General features: G+C 36.2%; 1 protein-coding gene across 1 annotated transcript in view; it reads left to right on the forward strand.

Annotated features, from left to right (window-relative positions):
* Positions 1-12,663, forward strand: part of LOC137397347 (TNF receptor-associated factor 3-like) — a 30,904-nt gene extending 18,241 nt beyond the window's left edge. Inside the window, exons 7-10 of the mRNA XM_068083635.1 lie at positions 1,141-1,223; positions 1,386-1,535; positions 7,245-7,412; positions 12,496-12,663. Of these exons, the coding sequence (XP_067939736.1) occupies positions 1,141-1,223; positions 1,386-1,535; positions 7,245-7,412; positions 12,496-12,663 (569 nt within the window). The remainder of the gene's footprint in view (positions 1-1,140; positions 1,224-1,385; positions 1,536-7,244; positions 7,413-12,495) is intronic.
* Positions 12,664-20,183: the final 7,520 nt, after the last annotated feature.

A 20,183-nucleotide genomic window follows, 5' to 3' on the forward strand; every position in this document is an offset into this window, starting at 1 on the left:
TCCTAATGTTGGTTTTCAACTTGGATTTTTTGTAATTTTTGTTTGTTATGGTGCACATGACTGGGAGTGCTATTATTAAATTTATGAACAATTCAGTGCTCGTTCTGAAGATGTTTCAATGTTAACAAAATAGCAAATTGTCGCTGCTGTACGTTGGTGAACATCGATAAGAAATAATTACCTGCCATAAAATTGCATTCTGGTAAAATCCAACCAATCGAAATGCATCTCGCTAGCGATAAAGTTGTGCAGAGAAAGTCTAACTTTATCGCTCTGGAAGAGCACGCTGGGTGAATTCCAGCGCAGATTAGCGCCACGCAGCGCGATATCGCTCTAAATATCGCCTAGTGTGTTTATACCTTTAGCTTCTCACAAAAACTGATTCACTAATACTCACTATTTGTTATGTTATCATAAATAGTTCTTTATAGTCAGTCTTTTTGAATATTTTCTTACCCAGCAATAAAACCTACCATTAGGTTTTGGCTACTCAGTGTGTGCTAATTACCAACAATTGTACGATTGGATAAGGGTTTTTAGGTTCCAGTATGACTGAAAGCAAATGTTTATTGTCAAAAATAAATTAATTTTATGAAGCTGTTTCCTTACAACGATGACACGATAGGAAAAATTTTACGGTTTATCAGACCCTGCAACATCGTGATCTCATAGTAACAGTTCTACTATTACCATATAATTTTAGACACCTCACTAAATAAAAACACCTCACATTGAGGCGTTCAAATTTTGTTGGTGGCGAGCCTCACTTTAAACTAAAAGTACTTTGCTAATTGCTGACTCACGCAAGCTCCTGCAACTAGCTACTTTATTTGGGTTTTGAAAATTTTGCAACGTTTAAAAAGAAAGTTTGACAATTTCGGGGTTTATACGAGACCCCCATTGCAGCACGGGGTACAGTATACGAGACACCCATTGCAGCACGGGGTACAGTTGAGTAATAATAAATGTAAGAAGTGAATAACCGTTTCAAAGTCAACTTTTTTTCTGCTTTATGCCAGAAAAATTTGTTTGTGCATTATATATCACAGTATCACTAATTTTCTTTTAGCATTCCATAAAGCAACGGAACCAGCATTGATTACCTTTTCTTATCTTAAGTTCATGTTTTTGTTTTACCAGATCAAGTGAAAGTTATAGAGTCCCACTCGCAAAACATTCAACATCACAACGAGTTGCTGAATGACTTCGAGAAACGTATGAAGGTATGAAGCTTTGTTAAGAGCATGCTCAAATGTATCCATATATCCGCCAGTCGAAAGGAGGGCAATTATTTAATGAAATCCTATTTAGCTGTAGCTCAATTTTATCTGACTTTTCTCTTAGTATTTATTATTTCTATAAAGCCATTTTTTCTTTTTAATCAGAGTTCTGAATCTGTCTCTTATGAGGGACTGCTCATCTGGAGAATCAGGGATTACAAGAGAAAGAAATCTGATGCTATCAGAGGTCGGCAGATGTCGATCTACAGTGATCCTTTCTACAGCTCTAGATATGGCTACAAAATGTGTGCAAGGGTTAGTATTGACAACATCCCTGTTTTCTGTTTGCAATGGTTGCAGAAATTGATTGCATAGTTTTATTAAAAGTAGAAGTACAACCGCTGCACTAAACAGATACAGTGTACGGTTACACGATATCTAATGGTTTTGGTGAGACCTGTAATACAATGAACTAGACCAGGGGTCGGCAACCCGCGGCTCCCTTTGACTTTGGATTTTTTTTCCTTTTTGCTTTTCTAACCATACGCCAAGTAATTAATAAAAATATAGAAGTTTTATCACTAGACTTTGTAATATAGTTTAAAACATCGTAATCATGGTGATAAATCAAACATTGTCACTTGTTATGCGCCATTATTTATGTGCCAATAAAACCGCCAAAAATTATACCAGCCGGCCCGACACCTCTTGATTTTTTTACCCCAGGTAGGCAAACTATGCCGAATACTTTCTAAAGAAAGTGACCGAGGAAAATAGAACATTTAATCCTACGTGGGCTGATTTGTTTGCTTTCACTTTGCTTTCGCTTCGTTTGAAGCTGGTTCACCGGTTTGCTTAATATATAATATTATCTCATTATATAATATACAATGAGAAATGTACGCTTACTGACCGTATGCGCCAAATGACAACACACAGAAGAAATATAGCACATTTGCTGCAGTTAGATATTAAGTTCAGACTTTTGTTAAAAGAAAGACTGAATTAAGCATGAAGTTGCAATTTTTTCTTAAAAGTGACCTTATGAACAACGTAATATTTTCACGCCATGTTCAAGTTATTACTAGCTATTTTATTATTCTTTGCAGAAGTGTAATTTTGTTTTTTCAGCAGTTAAATTGGTATACATGCCACACCTTTTCCTTTTTTGGTGTAAACATGGTATAAAAGCATTAAAAGCTAAACAAAAATGTTACATGTAGTATTTAATCTTTTTAATTTAAAATATCAAAGGGGGTTTGTGGCTCCCATTGCGTTCTTTCTTGGGGAAAACGGGTCCAAATGGCTCTTTGAGTGGAAAAGGTTGCCCACCCCTGAACTAGACAATTTAGTTGATGAAACAATTTTATTTCTCTGGTCACCTGGATTAATTATGATCTTTTCTTGTATAAGAAAACATTCTAATTAAAAAAATCGTTCATTTTGTCTTTAAAGATGTGATTGCGTCAAATTTTAGTTGATGTCTAAAGAAAGCATTTTTTTGTCAATTAGCTGATATGTTGTTTGTTGTGTTAGGCGATCTCATTGGCAAGATATTTGCAGATTAAAATTGAAAAAACATGCCCAGACTTGCCCAAAATGATGTAAGAAATGGTACAACCTGTCTCTCTCTATCTCTCGTATTCACATCGTCTATTGCGATAAGTCTAGTCCTACGCGGCTCTATTGGCATATATTTTATTTAGTATTTGCTCATGTTGACTAGAATAAAATCTTTAATCCAGCTACAGATACATTATTATGAATGTCTCAAATGCCTCAAAAAAAGGGAAATTAAAAACTTGTCATATTAGTTTTCTCTAACTGCTGTGTAAACATCTGAGTACCGACTTCGATTTTGCCGGTCTACGTTAATTAGGTCGTCGAGTTGACTTATTTCATCGTGAGTTCTCAGTTGCTACCCACACTGGAAACTAGCTACTAAACAAAATAAGCCCGTGGCCATCTTTGAAAAGAATATGTTCGAATATATGGCGAAGCCAACTGCACGCCAAAAAGTCATGTATAGTCAACGTAATCTAGTCATTATCAGTATCAATTTGTAGAAAAAGTTTACCGGTCACATTCGATTAGTTAATTCAATTACAAAACAAATGGTTTTATGAATTGAACGAAATAGTGATGAGTGCAAAACAACATCAATTTTGTTGAAATCAATTAACCCACTGATTCTGGCAAATGATTTCTAAAGCTATTCTTGCACCTGGTTGGCGGATTGTGGACTCAGCTGTTTTCACTTAGTAGGGAGCAGCATGCAATTTTTTGAACTTAATATTTGGTCCGTTGGAATTGAGTCGAGCTATGCAGAAGTACCTGCCAATACAGCCCTGACTACACTTCATAAATCCATCTATCAGAGAAGATTTCAGCACAAATGGCAACATGGCTATGACGTATCCAATAGGTTCTGCAAAACATATTTTGCATTGTCTTCAACAATATTATCCCATGACCAAACACGAACGAAGCGATTTTTTGGGAGCTTTATAATCAATGCATATGTGCACACAACTCACGAAAATTATTCATCAACACCATCGCAAACCCTTGTACGGAAATTTCATCAACAAATTTAGCCAGTTCTCAATGGAGTCGTTTAATTATAATAACGATACAAAACACTTATAAACCTATTTAAATATGTTACCAAGTCTTTGAAATTTGTAGACAATATCCTAAACCTTACCCATCTGATCGGATAATACATACCTAGACAGATTAATTTGGCCTAAAATCGCTATTAAAACCTGACAAGCTTTTTTTAACCAAAATTAAAACCGGCTGACGAAACGCCGATAAAGCCGTGCGACCGAGAGTAAAACCATTAAGTCATGCATATTTCACGGGAAAAACATGCACATTTCACCAGTCTATGGCATTGTCCAATTGCCGAAGGTTTCTAATATTTTTCCGTTTTCAATATCTTGCAAAAATATTTAATTATAAGAATAATTATTTGATTTTATAAAATTATTATAAGGTTTAATTATAAGAATAATCATTCGAATTTATTTATCTGAAGGTTTCTGTAATAAACGTAGACTATTTGAAGCGTAGACCGATTTACAGGTACGAAAATGTGGTACACAGTTTATCAGCCTATTTTTATTTTTGCCCAATTACCGAAGGTTTTATTAAATTATTTAGAACCTTAGCTAAAATTCTTTACATCTTATGTACAAGCTAGGGCCGAACTACAATGCCCATTTATGACGAGAACATTTTTTTATTTTGCTCCAGTTTGCAGAAAACTTCCAGACGCGTGAATGCTGATGCTCGCTTTCTGTTACAGATCGCTATCAACACCATTCTACATTCAACAACCAACTTTCAAACTGTGTGTATTACACAACAGCTTGCCATTTTACTTCTAATATTGCAGGGAGAGATATAAAAATATAATCTTTTCCTTTCATTATTGCTGTTTGTTGTACATAATAACACCCAGTACATTACAGCTACCATTGCAGTTACCCTATTGCACTGCAGAGCCATTTGACTGCTAATATTGCATTTCTCAACCAGCAGTACCCTTTCTTTTTTCCAATATCCCTTTGGTCGTGGGCTGTATGACAGGAGAATTTCTAGTTTTATTATATAATTTTTACAAGCCAAAATATTTTCATCGCAGCATAAAGTTTTTATTAAAAGCATCCATCCAATACATGGCCATTCACACAGTTTCAGCTCACATAATAGGGTAAATTAATCTACTGCAGCAAACTCAAACAAACATTATAGTTTGTGCAGCACACATTCGTGTCTCTCTGTCCCATTAATGGCAGTTTCCAGACCGACACGACTGCTCCCTTAATGAACCACATAAACATCCTGTAACAATAAAACAAATGTAATAAATGTCATTCATATATATATATCGTTCTAACACGTATCTACTGAAAGCTTTCAATTTGAGAGTTAGATAGATTTCAAGTGTAATTTTCAAAATGAATAAGTGTTTAACAAAAGCATAAGTACGCAAAACCAACAATTCGAAGCTTTGTTTCTGAGAGTTAAAGATGAGCACTGATCAATCGATGTTCCTCACTTTCTACAAGGGAAAAATGAACATAAATTCTAATCATAAATCTAATTTACCAGCTAAAAATTCCAAAGAAAATTTTAAGCAAATGTTATAGCTAGGTGAAATGATAAAAAGTTGTGAAACGATTAAAATGTTATGAAACGATGATTCATGACAGCAAAAAGTTATAATTTTACTTATTAGTAGATGTATTCATGAGTACTAACAATATTACCATTACTTTAAATTATATGTAAAGGATACTCAAAGTTAAAAATAAATTTACCTCTATTCGTCTATCTTTCTCTGCAGCATAATGCTGTTGACGCCTGGCCTGTCAGCTCTAACCATAACCTGTCTGCCCCAATCTTTAATCACCTGACGCTCAGAAAACTTTGAGTCACCTTTGCCGGACTAAGCACTGTTACATATCTGTTGTCGGTCAATAAAATGTGTGGGTGCTGTGATTCTGTAAATTAACGATGTCAATTAAATCAGTAAATTAAATATCAACGTTGATGCACGTAGCTACTAGAATCTACTACTAGTTGATGCATGTAACTAACTAGCAATAGAGTAAAATTCCTAACAATGAGAGTCTTCGAAATGACAGACAAACCGTTTTACCAGCGATAACATTTAATATGACCTATATAAAAATTTCGTGCTGATGATTGGCTAATGAAGAGATCTTATATTTATCGCTCGTGGATTCTTTTCACATGTATCACTCGTTACGTCACGAATGAAACACCCACTCGAATCTGAGCTTTTTAAAACATGGCCTCATTCAAATGCATATATCTCTGGACAGGATTGGTCTACAGAGATCAAAATGACATCAAATTGTAGCTGATGTTTTAGCCTTTTATTGATCTTAATTTCATTAAATCGACACAACCACATCTTTAAAACCTATCTTCTGTGGTAGATACCAAAACTCAATCTTGAATTACAATTAATTTATTATCTAATTTAGTTGTGAATAAAGGTTATCTAGATAATATTCAGCTTATTTAGATAAGTTATTTACGGGATCATCTAGATGAGAACTCATCTTAACTACTGAACTATTCCCAGTTCTTCATTAAACTTCTATTGGTTTATTTAATCAAAGATAGTAAATAAAATGTTTCAATGATCTTGAAATATTTTTGAAGATTATGTTATCTTGTTGGTTTAGTTGACGACATTAGTGATGATTGTGCTATCTGTATCAAAATATGCTTAATTTTGACTGACAAATACTAAAAGTTCAACTAAGCATTTTCAATACACATTCTATCAAATGCCGTTAAACAGCTTACTGTTTAATATACACAGTAGATGCCCATTTATCATAAACTTCCTATTACAAAAATTTTACTGAAAGTACAGTAGATGCCCTATAAAAATTTCACAAAAAGCCTGGCTAAACATCTAGAAACGACATACTGGATGATAGGCTGCTTTCTTCAACCTGAAAGAATCTGCATTTACTATGAAATTATATTGATGCCGTTCCAAAACAGTTATTCTTAATATTCATCAGTCAATTTTAGACACAATGTTTTATGATCAATGGCTCATTTAATATCTATGATTAACTCTTTCTATACTGAGACCGATTAAGTCATGGTGAGAGATTTGTCTCAGCGTACAAAACTCGTGTCAGCCGTGTGCGCCTATTAGCGCACACTACATGCACGCAAGCAAACATCGCAGAAATAAAGCACACCATATGCCTGAACTGTAGAATGGTTTGACATAAAAGAAACATGCTCAATATTTAAATCCAAAGTAGAACTTCAAGCTCGTCACCCAGTTGAAACTAGGTCATGTTTCTGGTCAGCTCTCAGCTGCCAACATTCTTCATCAGGTACTGTTAGTGTCTGTCTGTGTATTTTCTCTATTGTTTTCTCTATATCTAAGGAAGGAGAATAAAATGAGTATAAAATTCTTGTGAAACCTTATCAGATTTTACTGGTTCAATACTACAGGCCTACCTGAATGGTGATGGACTCGGTAGAGGAAAATGTCTGAGTCTCTTCTTTGTTCTCATGAGAGGAGAATATGATGAACTTTTGGCCTTCCCTTTCAAGCAGAGGGTCACCTTCACCTTGCTTTGTCCAAGTAACCGACAACTTCACAAACATGAGACGCTTCTTGTGAGTATGAGAGGAGTATTTAGTAAGAATTACAGGAGTAGCCATGTTGAGTGAACTAACTACTACTCATATATGACATTATATTCTCTATACTGAACTAACTACTACTCATATATGACATCATAACCTCTATATTGAACTAACTACTACTCATATATGACATCATATCCTCTATACTGAACTAACTACTACTCATATATGACATCATATCCTCTATATTGAACTAACTACTACTCATATATGACATCATATCCTCTATATTGAACTTACTACTCATATATGGCATCATATTCTCTATATTGAACTAACCACTACTCATATATGACATCATATCCTCTATATTGAACTAACTACTACTCATATATGGCATCATATCCTCTATATTGAACTAACTACTATTCATATATGACATCATATACTCTATATTGAACTAGCTACTACTCATATATGACATCATATCCACTATATTGAACTAACTACTATTCATATATGACATCATATCCTCTGTATTGAACTAAGTACTACTCATATATGACATCATAATTATCCTCTGTATTGAACTAGCTATTACTCATATCTGACATCATATCCTCTATATTGATAACCTGTAGAAAATTACTAGTAGCTTAAGATTAGACTCTCATAGTCTTGTATTCGTTCAAACAGTTAACTACAGAGAGAACAGGAAACAGTGAAGTGAAAAAGGTTTGCACATATTAAGACAAGAGTGTTATAGGGAGTTCCCCCTTCTTTGATTAACATGAGGAAACAACTTCAAACCTTGGGCATGATAATATGATTTCCATAAAAACTAATAAACAATACTCCTACATACATAGTTTTTACAATTAGCAGAGGAAAATAATTATTACACGTAACCAACGAGTGAATTATTATTGTCAATGAACGAGAAGTTTACGGAGCTCTTCAAATCGGGGGCGAGCGAGCGGTTTTGTGAAAACGTCGGCTATGTTTTTCTCAGTCGGGCAATAAAAAGTTACTGTGACACTGTTTGTGATCGCTTCTCCACAGTAGTGATACTTTATGTCAATGTGCTTAGTTCGTTTCATGTTTGAACTTGGGTTTGCTATTGTGATAGTTGACTAGCTGTCAACATAGACATTAATTGCTGGAGTCAGGGGGTTGGTGACAGTGTCGTATCACTGATGAAGCCATGTGGCTTCCCTTGCAGCATCATACAGTGCTACATATTCTGCTTCGGTGGTAGATACGGCAACAATACTCTGCAATTTACTGAACCAGCTAACAGGTGTAAGGTCGTGCATGAATACTAATCCGGAGGTTGATTGTTGGTTATCACAATTGTCTGCCCAATTAGCATCTGTATACCCGAACAGTTCACTAATGTTATGTTTTTCAATGTGAAGACAGATATCTATACTGCCTTTGAGATATCGGAGTACTCGTTTTACATCTGTCATGTGCGTTTCGGTTGGTGATGAGTTGTACCTAGTTAACACTCCCACCGCATGAGATATATCAGAACAAGTAGCAGATGCCGCATACAAAAGACTACCTATCATTGATTGGTACACACATGCATTTGCTAGCTTACTACCATCGTCTTTCATAAACTTCACATCGGTAGCCATCGGGGTAGAAACTGAGTTAGCATTTTCCATTCCATATTTGCGTAGAACTTGCTCGATATAATGCTTGTGACTTAGTGTAATGGCGGTTTCATTTTGGCGGATGGAAATTCCCAGGCAGTAGTGCAAACTTCCAAGATCTTTCATCTGATACTCTGAGGCTAACGCTTGTTTAATCTTGCTCATCACACATTCAGTATCTGACATAATAATTAGGTCATCGGCGTATACAGCAATGATGGATTTCACTTCACATATGTTGCGTACATACACACAATGATCAACATTTGAATTACTGAAACCAAGAGATTTGAGAAAGTTATCTAACACAATGTTGCAACGCCTTGGCAACTACTTTAAATGTTCAATCATAATCGATGCCAGCCTTTTGCGCATACCCTTTCACTACAAGGCGAGCTTTGAAATGATCGACTTGACCATCGGCATTGCACTTCGCCTTAAATACCTACTGTATTTGCATCCAATTGATTTACATTGTGAAGGCAGCTCTACGAGTGTCTATGTTTCATTGCTCATGAGAGCATCATACTCATTCACAGCTGCAGCTAACCATTCATCTCGCTGCTCACACTCCTCTACTTCGATAAGGTTCAATGGTTCGACAATCTCACTAGCATGACAATCGGTGTCTATACCTAGGCGCTGGGGTGATTTGCGAGGGCGGTCAGATCGGCGAAGTTGAGTTTCGTCAGCACTGGAAATATTTACTGTTACAGTAGCTGGGTTGTCCACCCTTGGACTTGCGGCTAGGATACATGATGTGGCTGAGATACACGATACATCTGTGATACCCAACTGTTGTTCATTGAGCATAATATCCCTTCTCACAACCACAGAATTAGATTGATGGTCATACAAGCGATAGCCTTTCGACCTTACACTATAGCCCACAAATGTCATGGATTCAGCTTTGTCGTCAAGCTTTCTACGAATAGCGTTTGGAATGTGAGCATATGCCATGCTGCCAAATACTCGAAGGTGATCTATATCAGGTTTCTCACCATACCAAATCTTCTAAGGTGTTGTAGGCGCTTTGTGTGGGCGAGTCGGAATTCTGTTTCTTAAATAAACAGCAGTGGAAACGGCCTCAGCCCATAGAGATTTGGGTTTATGGTCATAGCACAAGCAGATTCACATACCATTCTGTTATGACGTTCGGCCACATAATTTTGCTCTGGGGTATGTCTAACAGTCAGTTCATGACGGATACCTTGGAATTTTAGATGGTTTGCAAATTCTGTAGAGATATACTCGCCGCCTGATTGATTTTCCAGTTTGGTTGGTTACTAAAGCTGCAAACTCGCAGAATCTAGAAAATACATCAGACTTATCTCGTATAACATATGTATGAGTGTATCTACTGAAATCATCGATAAAAGTAACAAAGTATTTACTACCTCCTATGGATTGTGTTTGCATCGGACCACACACATCTGAGTGTACAAGTTCAAGGACGCGCGTGGACTTGATGTCGCTATTGGGCTTGAAGGGTTTTCTCAACATTTTTCCTTTTACACATGATCACACAAACCTAGTTTTACACCAGAGAGATTAGCGCCACTCACCAGTTGTTCCCTGTCCATACGATGTATAGCGGCTTCATGAACATGACCAAGGCATTGATGCCATAGTTCACCGCTGTGAGAAGTGATGTGCGCACTGTCGTTTGAAGTTTCTATATCCAGGTAATACAATTTATCTATGAGTGTTCCTCGATCACACACTTGTTTACGTTGGTTTTTAATCCAACATCGCCTATGTCCAAATTGAAAAATCAAGCCCTTAGAGGCTACAGGGCAAACAGAGAACAGGTTTGTGCTTAAGTCAGGTATGTACAGAATGTCACATAACGTAGCTTTGCGATTTACTCTACGACCTAACTGCTTTGATACTTCAATGTTACCTATCCCAATGGCGTCTACAGAGTTTCCATCAGCTACTTCTACTTTATGAGGTTGGTCAAATTGAGTGAACTTGCTGAACAAACTTTTATAAGGAGTCATGTGCTTTGTAGCGCCTGAATCTGTCAGCCAGCGTTGATTAATTTTATCAGTAGAGTCACTACCCATACCAGCCAAAAAGGCTGACTCACCCGTGCCAGGATAGTTATCTGCTGAATGCTTAGCTTGGTGTGGAACTTCTTTGGGTTCTACATCTTTTCTTTCTCCGTTTCTCTCTCTACAGAAATGTTGAACATGGCCAATTTTATTACAGTACCAGCAGGTAACCTGGCGTCTCATTTGCGGTCTGGTAGTCGAGAGAACCGCATCAGGGTTGGCGACAGCATTTCTTTCACTAGAAGCTGATACAAAGCTATATTCTTTTCGTTTCTGTTCTTCATTTAGAAGAGTTTGTTGAACAAATTATAGCGATGGCGCATCTTTCTGCATTTCGAAAGCAGTAACTACAGTTGAATAACTCTCCGGAAGGGAGCCTAGAAGGGTTACAACTTGGTCCTCATCAGCAATAGGTGATTTGATAGCAGCTATCCGATTCGTGAGATCTTTTATATTCTTTAGATGTCCTTCAATTGATGTGCTCTCAGACAATTACTGAGCGAAAGTAGCGCTTCTTCAAGAACAGTTTATTAGCTAGAGTGTCTCTCTCAAAATGTTTACATAGTTTGTCCCACGCCTCCTTGGCCGTTTCACATTCAGTTATAAGGTAGATCAACTCATCGCCAACCGCAAGCACAATATGAGATAGTGCGTTGCTCAAGTTTTTATTATAGGCAGCTTTCACAGCCCCATCAGCTGTGCTTGCCGGAGCAACTGTAGTTTCATCAATATATCTAAATAGCTCCTTAGCAATCAGCAGATGTTTAATCTTAAACTTCTATGTAGTATAGTTGCTGCTAGAAAGTTTGTCTACACTCCATTTATTGTCCATAATGATCACAAATGACTAATCTAACAAGTTACACAGTACATATAACGTTCCTGGGCCCATAACCTGTAGAAATTTACTAATTAATTAAGATTATTCTCTCATAGCCTTGTATTCGTTCAAACAGTTAAATACAGAGAGAACAGGAAACAGTAAAGTGAAAAAGGTTTGCACAGATTAAAACAAGAGTATTATAGGGAGTTGCCCCTCCTTTGATTGACATGAGGAAACAACTTCAAACTGTGTGCATGATCTTATGATTTCCATGAAAACTACATTAACAATAATCATATCCTCTATATTTAACTAACTACTACTCATATATGACATCATATCCTTTATATTAAACTAAATACTACTCATATATGACATCATATCCTCTATATTGAACTAACTTCTACTCATATATGACATCATTTCCTCTATATTGAACTAACTACCACTCATATATGATATCATATCCTCTATATTGAACTAACTACTACTCATATATGACATCATATCCTTTATATTAAACTAAATACTACTCATATATGACATCACATCTTTATTTGCATATTTTCCAGCCTGACCCTGACAGCTTATCCTTCAGAAAACCACAGAATGAAATGAGCATCCCTTCAGGCTGGTTACAGTTTGCTCTCCACAGTGAAGTGGAGTCTAGTAATTTTCTTGTTTCTGACAGCATTTATATCAGAGTCAAGGTGGAGCCTAGTGGTGATTTAATCGCTTAAAAAGAAGAAGGGAGCCCCCACCTCTATGCATTGTCCTCCCTTACTTATGCTGGTACCTTGTCGTGGTGTAGGGGCTTAACGACATCCATAGATGCGAAAGTCATATTTTGTTGTATTTCGTCCCTATGGATGTCGAACTAAAGCCAGCATAAGGCTTTGTATTGGAGATGGTGGGCTCCCGACTCCGTAGCTGATTAATGGGCTCATGGTCTTTACACGGGTAATAATTTTTCTTGGTAAGGGTCAGCTTAATCTACATGAACTTAGAGAGATTTTAGATCTTGCATATATAAAATATATTACATGTATTAAATATATTACATGTATTACATATATTACATGTATTAAATGAATTACATCTATTAAATATATTACATATGTTTAATACCTCACCTATGTTAAATATATTACATGTATTAAATATATTACACGTATTAAATATATTACACGTATTTAATATATTACATGTATTAAATGAATTACATCTATTAAATATATTACATATATAAATAGGATGATGAGCAAACCCTAATTGAGAGCACCGGGACAGTTTTCTTCATATTTACTCCGCATTTAGACTGTCATATTCGCTCTAGGTATGATATTTTATTGTTGCTACGATTAACAACAATTAATATTAATTGACATTAAATATAACCAACAATTTTTTGCTAAAGCTTTAATCCATGCTAATATCTATACGCAGCAGGCTTTACTAAACTATATGGATTTCACGGCGTGTGGCTTTGTCAGAAAGATAAGACGTTACGCTTTACACTCTTCAATTCATCTTGCTTTCGATTTTTTAAATACCAAAACAATTTCATTTCTAGGTTGTATATTTCCTTGTATGAAGTTACACTTTGGTACTTTGTCTAAAGTGGCTAGTTATACTATTAGTTTATTATTTGCATTTTACTAGAGTTGTATTCTCTCTAAGAACACTGGTTTTTGTAGTTGTTACCCTTACCAAGTAGATTATTGCCCTGGTTGTTTCTATCTTGGAGTGGTCAATGAATGTTGTCGTTTCGTAACGAGGGGTGGTGGCAAACCTCCAATCTAAACGACAAATAGCTTATGTTATGGCTGAGTGAGATAGAAACAAACAAAAGTGTGGTTTATCAGCCCATCTTTCACGTTACATTCTTCTTGTGCTTAGGGATTTTTCATCGACTACTCCAACTTGATTGCTGCTGCTAGATTATTTACTCTTTATATAGATGTTTATTTTTGTCAATCACCCAATAAATGTATTTTTGTTCTAATCGGGAATCATAGTAACGCATAACTTCAAATCCAACAGCTGTCTTGACTCAACCCTGACTTCTTTAGCCTAACCTGTTATTGTAACTTTTGTTGCTCATTTTTTGTTTTGACTGCGTTCCCAGCAGTAGCATCCTTTGCCAACACTTCGACTAGAGAGTTTTACAATTTCCAGTTTTGTTTTTATAAGATTTGAAGTTATGATTATTTATATATTTCATCATGCCGATTATAACCTTTTTACATCGCTTGTTGGTGTATGAAAATATATAACAAAACTATAAATTGCTTCTGACTGGATGTCATTTAAACCTGTTCAAATTACTGATGTAAAAAATACCTGTGAGTAATCCCTCGAAGGTCGAGCTTGATATCTACTTAGCTTACTGCAAGCAGAGGCTGTGTGTGTTCTTACGAGTATTGTTGTACAAGCAGAAGGTCTGTGATCTTTGCTGAACATATCTGAACCTAGTGATGAGCAAACCTCAAGGACTGGAGACATGTCTAGTAGTGGAGAGAAATGCCATTAGATGCGAGGTTGGATGCCATTTTGGCTACCATGGCTCATTTTGGGTATTGCATGTCAGATGTTCTAGTGACGTAATGATACACAAACTTACATGCTTATTACTTCAAGTATAATACGCATAATGATGTGTGACATGCAATGCAGCATGAGCTGGCTTTACATTCTTCTTGGCTCACTGCTTTTATTATACATGTAGTAAGTCCAGCAATATAAGAAAGCTTAAGTTTCTAACATCCAATTTGCTAATTAAATCAATTAGCCAACTTAGCCAATGGCAACTGCATTACCTGCTTTTGTTTATAAACTGGTATTTATTACCTTGGCAACACCAAGCATTGATCTACACGTAGTAGATACATGGTAATACATATATATGTATAGGCATTTACATATGTATTAACCTCCACCTTGGTCACAATTTCGAACCGGCCTGCAGTGAGTGAAAACGTGATTATGAACTGTCCGAACCTAATTGAACATGCCCTAAGCTTAGAACAGGTGTCAAGAAAAGCATCGAGGTACATGTAGATGACCATCAGGGAGCTGCCTCTGTTCTGCAAAGACTGATCGCTCCAGAAAAATTGAGCACAGACCAAAGATTTAGGCTCACACGAATAAAATGTTTGACACGACTCGACAGAACTGAATGTAGCTCGGACAGGCCGAACAGTTAGCAAGCTTGTTGACCGAATACCAAGGCTTTTTTAGCAGAAAGTTTGAACGAAAGCCAGACTTCCAAACTAGATTACTCTATTTCATTGAAGAAAGGCAACCGGCCCATATGATAACCCCCCACCGGCTGGTGACGAAAAAGTAGATGGCAGCAGATTGGCATGTTTAAAACCTTCTAAAAAAGAATTGATAGAATCAGCTTGAAGCAATTGAAGCTGCCCTGTATTATTGGGCTAAAAGAAGGCAAGATTTAGAGTTTCTGAGTAGACTATCGACGCCTAAACACAGTAAGCGAAAAAACTGCTTACGATCGGATTGATGCAATCTAGATGTAGATCAACTGCGGCCTTTACATCTTGTTTGGTAGCCGGTTTTTCAGTACAATAGACCACATCAGCAGCGCTTACCAGGTACCTTTGGTTGTTGATGCACAAGAAAAGTCAGCTTTTGCCACCCATACTGGCATTTCAAACTGGTAGGTCCTATCCTTTGATTTGACCTTGGCCCCGGCTACTTTCCGAAAACGGATAAAGTACACCCTGGAACCACCTATAACCACAACTAAATTTATAGCTCGCTACAAATTCTGGAAGATATTATTTTACAAATCTGTTTAGATGAAGTGGGGAAGTTGAAAATGACCTCCTTCGCATGCTGCATTATGGCTAGTGGACTTTTAGGGATTTTGCTATCGAGTTAAACGCGAATACAAATTTGTTTGCATGCATGGTGGTCACTTGATGCACGAGCTTATCAAATACAAATTTTGCTTGTTGTCCTAGTCTTACCACTTTTGAGATTTGTCCCACCTTATTCTTCATACTGACAAGAAGACAACTTCATACCAATGATTGTCATACTTTGCATCTGATTTTCTATAAATTTACTCTGTCCAATTTTAAAAGTATAAAATGACAGTTCTCCCATACCATGTTTGGGCTAATGAGTATGTTTTTGGGAGTTTTGGTGAGAATTATTTGAATGTGTATGTGCGAAAGACATATTATGTTGTATATCACATGATACCTTTTGCTATATAAGTTCCGCTACGCAGAAGCATGTCACTCCATCTGAGAAATAATGTTTCTCAGAAAGCATATTTGGTTTCGGTTACAAAAATTTTAGACAATACATTAGCTCACTCAGAAAAATTTAACGAATGCTAAATATTTTGGAACATTATTATATCAGCTTGACTATCTTGCGAGGTGAAACTAACTTTTACAGCTGCTTATATCCAAAATGTTTATCTACTACATACTGACGGTAAGTCTTAAGTATTTTTCATAAATTCAAGAAGATCATTTACGGCTCATAGAGTTAACTCAACAGCTGCTATTATGATGATACTTATGCATAGACATGTGATGAAAATGCCACAAATCCTTGAAAAGCTTGAGCGCCAAAAATAAAACGTCTTTAAAAACAATGATGGAGAGGAAGATTTATTAGCACTAGTAGGTGATTTATGCTTGGTGGGTATTCAATTTTTGTGTTTCTTAAAAGCTTGTCAAGTTTCATTTGAATTTTATTTTAAGCAATAGGTGATTGCTGGATCGCAGTGTTATACGGTAATTTTTAAAAACGAATGATAACTTAAAAGCTCATAGAAAATGATAATGGAATAAGTTGAACATCAAATATGAGTACAGTGAAACCTAAAGTTACGAAAAACTTTACGTATGAAATACCAAAGTTACGAATTGTTTTACGAAAAGAGAAGTTGACTCTGAGGCAGCCGATGACATGAGCAGATCGAGCCCTGACTCGGCCGACAATGTGGCTCCTAATAACACTTCTGATCAACCGAGGGTCGGCTGCCGAGTCGAACATGCTATCAACAAGCAAAGCTAAGCAACCAGCAGGAGATGCAAACGATAGCTCATGGAAATTTCACCCTATGCGGTTAGTTATGTCTGTTGCATATTCACCTGTACCAATATATATTTGCTAAGAACTATGTATATATGTTTATTATTTTGCACTAGTGTGATTTGTTTTCTGGTGGAGTAAGTAGACAAACTTGGCTGGCTCCTTTACAGTGGTTGCAGCAGAGAGATCGACGATCTCGACTCCACAGGAAGCAACAAACTTCTTAATGCTCTGAGGCTATCCTAGAGATAATAAAGAAAGAGCTCTAGAGAAAATAAGTGCTTGAAGGAAAGATGACCACCTGATCACAAAGATCCTTAGCTGCCCAAAGGTCAGCCTACCTCTGCGGGTCTGAGAGGCACTATCATAAGTGTTGGCTGTAGGATGGCTACTAGACGTGCTCAGAGCGCAAACAGAAGCACAGATCATCTCGTTGAAGTGCTGGAGTGGATGATAATGGGTTTGCCAAAACTGCCTGCAAGGCAGTCAGTCACATGAGTCTGTCGCTGCCATCATGACAGAAGAAGGAGGGTTGACTCAAGACCAACCAAGGACTCTGAGACATGGCTCGGGTAGAAGCTCAAAGTGATGCTGAAAGGGGCTGGCTTGAATGCAGACAATGCCCGCAGACCAGTGGCGAAGATATAAGCTACCAAGCTATTGCGCAAGCAAAGGAACTGACTAAGGATCAGTCAGAGCCAAGAGACCAGAAACTTTGACATCTGCACAGGATCTAACCCTTCCTTCAAGTATGACTCGACTGGGTGTTGGAGGCCCGAACATCCCCTCACGGCTAGCCACAGTGGTGAATCCTGAAACCAATGACTACTATGCTTTATGTTAACTGTATGTACATGTACAGTATATGAGTGTGTCAAATATGTTCATATATCCACGTCCTTTTGTTATGAGCATTAAAGGCAGCATGTGGCAGCAGACTATGACTAAGGAATAGGAGAATCTCAATGCAGCTTTTGTTACAATAGGTAAACCAGATGTTCAATAACTACTTACACAAAGTAACTTTAAGTTTACCTTAAAGTTACTACAATAGGAATTGCTATTTGCTCTAGCACCTAACAAAACAAATCAACATTTGAACATTTACATCAGCCATTATAGCTATTGCAATATCCAATTAAACATAATAAAAGTGACTGCCAAGTTATTAAGTAGCTTTTGAAATTCTGATTATATAATTATATTATACTCAGATTGAATAATCCAACACTAAAGCACTACCTGAGTTTTATTCTGTGTAAAACTAATAAACGAAAAATGCTGACTAAATAAATTGGTCTACTTCAAGCTGTTGGTGTCCATGTGAGCTGATAAAGAAATACTGGAAAACATTACAAGGAAAATTCAGCTGACCAAAACCACTCACGTATGAATCATTAGATTTCCCTGACACTGATGGTGCTATTTGGAATTGTGAGCATGTTGAGTTACCATGTGCTAGGTGGTTTAACGAACATTCCCATGTTGTGGATTGACTACATTGATGCATTGTTAGAAAAGGTAAGCAATTCTATTCTAGAGGTCATAATGATGCACCTCGGTCTAACTTAACAGCACATTTTTGAAATACAAATGCCTGAAGTGTGAAAAATAGCTAGTGAGATTATTTCTTGCTCTTCATTTGCATCAGTTTCATCTTTTTGCAGACATGAAACGCTTCATAAAAATTTACGAGTGACAGAACTCGTGGGTTTTTGCCCTTTTAATCTTACGGATGATGCAAACGTATGAATTAACCGCGTCATGGGAACATAGTGAATATGCTAACAACCATCTAGTTCATACCACATTGGGTGAACTGTAAGTGGCTGGCAGCTAATTGTAAACATAGAAGATGTTGCAAGCAGTTTCTTACATATTGATATAATAATATCATTATTAATATAATAATAGCATATCATATAAAACAATTAATATAATAATATTAAAATCATATCATATAAAAAATTGTTGGCATGCATGCTTTGTGATATAAAGTTTACCTTAAAGTTACTTTGTGTAAGTTGTGTATTTTTATGTAGTATTTATTTGTAGACCTTTGCATATATCTATTTATTTTTAATCATTGTGAAGTGTTCTGTAATTTTGGAGGATCACTTTCTTATGTCTACTAAACTTAATATAGAGTAAATTCAACAAATATTTTACTCCAAAGCCAAATTATGTCTATTTTACGCAGAGGATGTCATGCTTTTGAATAGCTTGAGTTTGTCTAATATTAGCGTTGTTCTCACTAGCCTGAACTCCCAAACTTACAAGCCAAGCCAGTCAACAACAAAAATACTTTCAGTTTTCACGTAACAAGTAACTTCAAATTCTTTTTCACTGCAATATATTTACGCATTTACATTTACTGTGTATAACTGCATCTACATGTTACAAAACTTTGATGTACATCCATGTACTTCAAAGTTTTGGCATAGGAGTCATCTTTTCATGCAAACTTAGCTTAAAAGGGAAAGACAACTTCTACACAATTTGCACCAATTGATTGATCAAGCTAAACAAAAGTGTCAAACATTGAAGATATTAGAAGTATGGTATGTTATCACGAATGGTAGTCAAAAGAATGATACATGTATCTTTAAATGACAGTGAGCAGTTATAGCTGGGTCAATTCTACCAGAGCCTTATTACTCTAGTTTTCAATCATTTCGTAGCTTTTAGGCCTGTTTGCGATTGGACAGAGACAAAATGCCCTAACACTGTTAATGGAATTATGTTAGCTCTACTAATAGTACTTTTATCAAAGCAACAATAAAAGCTGCCAAAAAAACCAAAAATATTCAGCCATAACAAAAGATATTTGCATAACAGCAGAAATCTTTAAAATTCTTCAATAAATCAGAATGTTTTAGGACTTTTAAACACAAGTGAACCAGCTTTTAAAAAATCTGTTTAAGCTCTTTGTATTGTCTGATTATTGCTAGAAACTGTTTTTCTTAACAAAAGAAAATTTTGCTAGTGTGTTCTTAGTTTGTCCTTGACATTAGTTGAGTAATTAATGGTGCAATTAGTTGTTCTGAGTTACCACAGTTTAAATTTGAAAACTTGCCACACAACTCCAAAAGTTTTCTATTATTATAGTTATTTATTCTTTTCTACTAACTATAGTAGCATGGTTGTTTGCAAAATGTTTCACGTCTTCCATGATGCATTTGGA

Source organism: Watersipora subatra, chromosome 5 (genome assembly GCF_963576615.1).
Source record: "Watersipora subatra chromosome 5, tzWatSuba1.1, whole genome shotgun sequence".
NCBI lineage: Eukaryota > Metazoa > Bryozoa > Gymnolaemata > Cheilostomatida > Watersiporidae > Watersipora > Watersipora subatra.